Source organism: Chiloscyllium plagiosum, chromosome 11 (genome assembly GCF_004010195.1).
Source record: "Chiloscyllium plagiosum isolate BGI_BamShark_2017 chromosome 11, ASM401019v2, whole genome shotgun sequence".
Classification (NCBI taxonomy): domain Eukaryota; kingdom Metazoa; phylum Chordata; class Chondrichthyes; order Orectolobiformes; family Hemiscylliidae; genus Chiloscyllium; species Chiloscyllium plagiosum.
In genome coordinates, this window is record NC_057720.1 from 389,879 (window position 1) to 396,868 (window position 6,990).

The 6,990-nt window shown below is 43.1% G+C and overlaps 1 protein-coding gene across 1 annotated transcript in view; it reads right to left on the reverse strand.

Annotated features, from left to right (window-relative positions):
* The window catches only part of col11a1a (collagen, type XI, alpha 1a), a 251,811-nt gene that overhangs the window by 187,273 nt on the left and 57,548 nt on the right, over positions 1 to 6,990 (reverse strand). The window contains exon 10 of the mRNA XM_043700060.1: positions 1,237 to 1,290. Coding sequence (XP_043555995.1) covers positions 1,237 to 1,290 — 54 coding nt within the window. The remainder of the gene's footprint in view (positions 1 to 1,236; positions 1,291 to 6,990) is intronic.

A 6,990-nucleotide genomic window follows, 5' to 3' on the forward strand; every position in this document is an offset into this window, starting at 1 on the left:
TTACAAGGGGATATAAATTTAAGGTGAAGGGTGGAAGGTATAGGGGAGATGTCAGGGGTGGGTTCTTTACCCAGAGAGTGGTGGGGGCATGGAATGCGCTGCCCGTGGGAGTGGTAGAGTCGGAATCATTAGTGACCTTTAAGCGGCATTTGGATAGGTACATGGATGGGTACTTAATCTAGGTTAGAAGTTCGGCACAACATCGTGGGCCGAAGGGCCTGTTCTGTGCTGTATTGTTCTATGTTCTATGTTCTATTAGGGAGATTTAGACATTCCTTGGATAAGCACATGGATGATGATGGGATAGTGTAGGGGGACAAGCTGAGAATAGTTCACAGGTCAGTGCAACATCGAGGGCCGAAGGGCCTATTCTGCGCTGTATTGTTCCGTGTTCTATGTTGTATCTGATTGAAACTTAGAGAATACTGAGAGACCTGGATCGAATGGACATGGGGAAGATGTTTCCACCAGGAGGAGAGACTAGGCCCCAAGAGCACAGCCTCAGGGTGAAGGGATGACCCTAAAGAGCTGAGATGAGGCGGAATTTTTTCAGCCAGAGATTAGTGACTCTGTGGAACACATTACATAGGGGGCTGTGGAAGCCACATCATTGAATGTATTTAAGATGGAGGTAGACTGGTATGTGATAAGTAAGGGGATCAAAGGTTACAGGGAGAAGGCTGGAGAAGAGGATTGAGAAAAACAGCCATAATCAAACAGTGGAGCATTCTTAGAACATAATAGCACAGTACAGGCCCTTCGGCCCACAATGTTGTACCCACCTTTTATCCCACTCTATGATCCGACTAACCTCTACACCCTTCATAGTACTACTATCTTCCCTGTGCCTATCCAATCCCATTCCAGTCAATCTCCTGCACACCCTCTCCAAGACCTGGACATCCTTCTGAAAGAGCAGTATCTGGTGTATGGGAACCCACTCAGATCCCAAACGTTCATTTGTCAAGACTGAGCATAAATTTTAATTCCATGCCTGAAACAATAAAAGTTAGAATCTCAAATACTTCATATAACAGCCACCTTAACATTTATGTACACCTTCAAATGATTAGTGCAGGATGATCCCAGATCTCTGTGCTCCTTTGGCCTTTTCAAAGATGAACCATTGAGTTTACATTACCTTGTCTCATTCTCTGAGCTAAAACATTCTCAATTGGAAGTTTAAACCAGTATTTACATTCAATGTGTGATATTATAAAGTACATTGTCATTTACCTGTGGACCTTCTTCACCTTGTTCACCTTTCAGTCCAGGTGATCCGGGAATTCCCTGTGAGACAAGAGGAACAGGATCAATTGGATTGAAATTGCAGAAGCTCACACCAGCCCCAGTAGCCTCTGGGTGATTCATCACAGGAAATCCTCACCTCACTCAATCCCCTCCCAGGACATCAAACAGCATGACAGGATAAATTCAAACACTTCCGGTCCTAATTTAAACTAAAAGAGAGTGGTGATGACAAAGTAATCAGGAATCCAGCTGGCTTCATTGATGACCTTCATTGATGACCTTCATCGATGATCTTCAGGCACCAATCAACAGAATTCCTTTTCAAGGGATTTTCTTGGGATTTTCCCTGAGAGCTGCTTTTTGGAGCTCCTTTATCTTTCTCATTAACTTCACTCTTAGATAATTCCGTCACCACAGTAACAATCCCTTCTGGATTTGACTTAACATTTGGACTTGCACAGAAACAGAATGAGAACAATTCCTCAATGTTCCCCATTCTTCACTGAAGCTAAAACCACAAACTCAAGGAAATCTCCCCCATATCACGTTGTTTAAATTGCCACGAGGCAATAGGCATTAGTTTGTAACAAATATTTATACAAGATAGCTAACACACCTTCACACTTTAGAACAAAGAACATAGAACAGTACAGCACAGTACAGGCCCTTCGGCCCATGATGTTGTGCCAAGCATTTATTTTAATCTAAGATCAACCTGACCTACACACACCTCAATCTACAGCCATCCATGTGCTTGTCCAGCAGTCACTTAAATGTACCTAATGTCTCTGACCCTACCACCACCGCTGGCAGTGCATTCCACACACCCCCCCACTCTCTGTGAAAAGAACCTACCTCTGACATCTCCCCTAAATCTTCCTCCAATCAATTTAAAATTATGTCCCCTCGTGACAGCCATTTCTGCCCTGGGGAAAAGTCTCTGGCTATCTACTCTACCTCTGGCTCCCATTACCTTGTACACATCCATCAAGTCACCTCTCTTCCTTCTCTCTGCAGTGTGAAAAGCCTGAGCTCCCTCAACCTCTCTTCGCAGGCACCTTCAATACACATTCCACAGTCTGCTGAGGTGACAGCCGATGTCTTTCTACTGAATAACAATGAAGGTCGAACATTTTGAGCAGGCAGTTAATCCTCTCTTTAGCACATTTCAAATCTCAGTTCCAGATTCAAATTGAACAATTGACAGCATTTTCGTTACTTTATCATCTGCTACAGTTTATTTCCTGTAATAGCTATTGAACACCTGCAGCCATAATCTAGAGATTCCACATTCATTTTCAAGGTACTCAGTACCTCAGTGACTCTCAGTTAGAAGAGCATTCCTTTGTTGACAGGTTTAAAACTGTCCTCTCTTTTTTGTAATCCCCCACCCCTTTCCCCAGATCCCCCTCATTTACAGCAGGGAATATCACCCCCAACTCCCCAACGCCCTGCACCCATCTGACAGCAACCCCAATAACATGGTCCTCCAATCAGAGGCTGGTTCTGTCTGATGTTTGCTTTGATAAGCACACTCAGCAGTGAATGTGCGCGCAAAAATAATTATCCGTGATTAGAGGAACAAAGCAAAGACTGGAAGAGCTCTCTTTCCTGTACGGACTGACCTTGCTCTGATTGGTCACCCACAATCGATAGTTCCTACATTTTTTGCAAACGTTTAGCTGCAGGAGGTCCCACTGTCCCCATGTGCTCTGACTGCTGGGTTTATGGGCAGACATCTGTAACCCTGTGGGACAATGCAATCCCAAAATGACTACAGGCAGTTAACTCCAAAATAACTGTTGAAAACTGTTAAAGAGCTCCTGGAGTGTATTAAACTTTGGCAGAAACAATAAGAGTGAGCATTACAGATGTGTTTAGTAAACAGGTTTCTTTGTAAAACTCTAGTACAGTACAAGCATCAGTCCCTACTCTTCCCGCTGTCGAAGAGCAAACATCACTGATGACATACCCAGCTCACTAATCAGACTTTATTAACCTAACTGAACTAAATCTTAAGATGTTATGGCCCTTTACAACTCTAAGTATGGTATATTCATCACACACACCCCCACCCCAGAGAGCTCCAGTAGAATGTTTCAATATGAATTCCCTTTCACAGATCCATGCTGACTCTGCCTAATTATCATGAACTTATCTAAGTTCCTCAGAGTGACACAGTGACTCAGTGGTTAGCACTGACCCAGAGTGACACAGTGACTCAGTGGTTAGCACTGACCCAGAGTGACACAGGGACTCAGTGGTTAGCACTGACCCAGAGTGACACAGTGGCTCAGTGGTTAGCACTGCTGCCTCACAATGCCAGAGACCTGGAGTTGGTGGCTGTGTGGACTTTGCACCTTCTCTTTGTGTCCATGTGAGATTCCTCTGGGTGCTCCAATTTCCTCCCACAATCTAAAGATGTGCAGGTTAGGTGGATCAGCCTTGGGGAATATTGGGGTAGGTCCGGGTGGGCTGCTCTTTGGAGGGTCAGTATGGACTTGATGGGCTGATTAGCTTGCTTCCACACTGTAGGGATTCTATGAGTCTAGTTGCAAATTCTCAGCCTGTAACATTTTCCTGATGTCTGTGTGAAATGAGCTGGCCTGTAGTATCCTGCTTTCTGTCTGCCTCCCTCTTTGAATAAGGTATTAATTCACTGTCTTCCAAACAAAAGGCTTATCTCTGAAGTTAGGATATTTTGAATTTGAATTAGCTTTATTGTCAAGAATGCTCAGTTTCAGAAGATTAAAAGCCAAATACATCAACTGTATCACTTGCCTCTTCTTTGAAGATCCTTGGATGAGGCCCATCAGAACACGGGCACTTGGCAGCTCCAACAATTTACTCAGTACCACTTCCCTGGGAAGTGTGGGTTTTATTCCTGTGAGTTTAATAGTGACTTGATCCTGATTTTCCATTTATTTTCCAGCTTTGCTGAACTTTGGCTTTTCTCTTTCTTTGCCTTCTGAATTTTCACTTCCTTTCTGAACTGTTTCCTATCTGCCTTTCTTATTCATGCCTCATCTTGTCTGTTTTGTGATTATCATTTTTCTTTATTTTCAATTTTGTTGGTTTGCTTTAATTCATCAGTGGGAGGAGCAATAATGGCTCAGCCAATGGGAGGAGCAGTACTGGCTCAGCCAATTTCTGGATTCTATTGATCACCTTTGTCAATGTGTCCAGTGGTACTTTCATTAGTCTATCAGTTTTTTTCATTTTATTTTCCTTTGTGCCATTTTCATTCCTTTTCAGATCAGCTGCTTTTCAATAAATTGTGGCCTTTGTGATTGTTATGCTGCTTTCCCTAGTACATGGAGAAGAGTAGGCCATTCAGCCCATCCCTCCTCCTCCACATTCTAGATCATGACCTATTCCCACACTATGAGGAGAAAGTGAGGACTATTCCCACACTATCTCCATGTTCCTCTTGATGAAATTAGTAACTTGATATCTATCAATCTATGTCTTGAACCTGCTCAAAGACTAAGCTTCCACAGTCCCCTGGGTTAGAAAATAGAAAATTTCTCCTTATCTGTGGGCGAAATGGTTGACCCATTTTTCTGAGACCATGTCCCCTGGGTTTAAAATCCAGTCAGGGGAAACATGCTCCCAGAATCTATTTCTTTCTATGAGATCACCTAACTCTTTCTTCTACAGTCTGGATAATTTTGACCCAGCCTCTCCTGATGGGTGAGTTGCATCTGGTTAAACTCCATTGCACTCTCTCTATGGTAAATCCTCAGGTAAGGGAATCAGAGCTGCCAACAATGCTCCAGCTACAGTCTCACCAGAATTCTGTAAAATTGAAGGGAGCCATGTTTGCTTCTGTCCTCAATTCCTCGTGGCATTTAAGGATACTGCCTGCAGTCTACATTGTTTGCTGCTCCTGCACCCTCCCTTTTTCAGAATCACTGAATTGTTAGAGTGTAGAACAAGGCCAGAAAAATGTGACTTTTTAGTCTTCATATTGAAAATGGCCTCACTGCACACCTCACTCAATTTTCCTAAATTTCTCACCATGGCCACGTTGTCCATGGTTGGGAAGTTTCTGTTAGTTTCAGTTATTCATTTCTGTGTTTTCAATCCTGTCTCTGCTGCCAATGGACCTACCTTTTTCCTTGTTGAGCTTTTTCTTTTTATATACCTACAGAAGTTTTTCCAATCCATCTTTACGTTTCTTGCTGTTTTGCATTCACATTCTATTCTCTCTTTTTCAGTTTCTTGATTGTTGAGTTCTCCCAATATTCAGGCTGTTTATTGACAACTTAATGAGCCACCACTTTGGATTAGCAATAGTTCTCTTCCTTGTCCTGTTTGGTTTTTTTGTCTTAAAGGAATGTATGTTTTTAGAAAACTAAGCATTAATTCTTTAAATACTAGTCACTGCCTGTATCCTATGAAACCTTTTAATGTACTTTTCCAATCCACCACAGGAAGTGTCCTCCTTATATCTTCATCATTGCTCTTGTTTCAATGTGCACAAATGTACCTAAGGCTTATTGTGTTATGATTGTTACTGCCTTGATGTTCCCCTATGTTTGCTTTTCTTATCTGGTCAGGATCCTTTCTCCTGATTAGATGCAGCCGTGCTGTCACATTCTCAGGTTTAAGTGGATAATTGTAGGTTGAACTCTGGACCAAAACATATTACTCTTCCTAGATAATTGTGTGATGCAAAGAGAACTCCTGGATTCTTGCATCACCAACCTCACCTCCAACAAACATCAGGAATTCATAAATTCCTCTCTCGAAGATTGAAGCCAAAAAGCAGCTGCTTGTGGAATCTCCCTGATTCACCAAAACACACCTCCTGCAACATTCCCTCGTGCTCTCTTACCTTCTCTATTCACTCCTCTTCCTGAGAGTTTATTTCGGGTTTGATCTCCAATAGTTGTTATTCTTTAATCCTTTCACACATTTGCTGAAATCAGCTCCTTTCTGCTATTAGCTGTTCTGCAGTTTGGCCTTTCCCAGTCGGATTGACCATGCCTGGGATCGTAGAGCTGCTCCTGATAATGAAGGCCCAAAGCGTGAGCCGTTATTCTGTCAGTGGTGAGAACATCGAGCCCATCTCCATTGTCCTGTCTTCTCTGATGAGTTCCCAGCCAGTTTTTCCTGGAATTATGCTTGAGTCCCTCCTGCAGCATCAGCCTGGGTTATTGGATGCAGGTGCTTGAGTTTATTTGAGCTGCTGTGCCTGTTTCGGTGGTTTTATATGAGCTGGCTTTTTTCTGTCAGTGATGCCATTGTTGTTGTTCTTTCTGCACTCATTATACTTTCTGCTTGGAAACTGTATTCCATGATTGTACTGAGTCAGAACAGTGACCCAGGAGGAGACCCTCTGCCCATTAGGTCCATGCCTTTGTGGAGTGACCCAGTGAGTGTTGCCCCATATTGCCCACACCTCACCCTCTGATTGCTGTTATTTCCACCGGGAGCAGAGGTGATGGTCAAGTTTAGGTACAGGTTTTGTTTGCGGGGGGAGCCCACCCACACCTGAGCTCCCACACATAATACAAGATGGTGTGGTTTAAACATATCCTGGACCTTTAACCAGTGGCATGTATATTTCGGTGTATTGGAATTGTTTTTATTATTTGTTCCAGTAATAACAGTATTCCTGGCTGGGCCGGTTTCATTGCCCATTTCTGATTGCCCCGAGGACATAGCTATGGAGAAGGAGAGGATTAGGCAAAATGGGAGGATATTTAATTGGGGAAGAGGAAACTATGATGC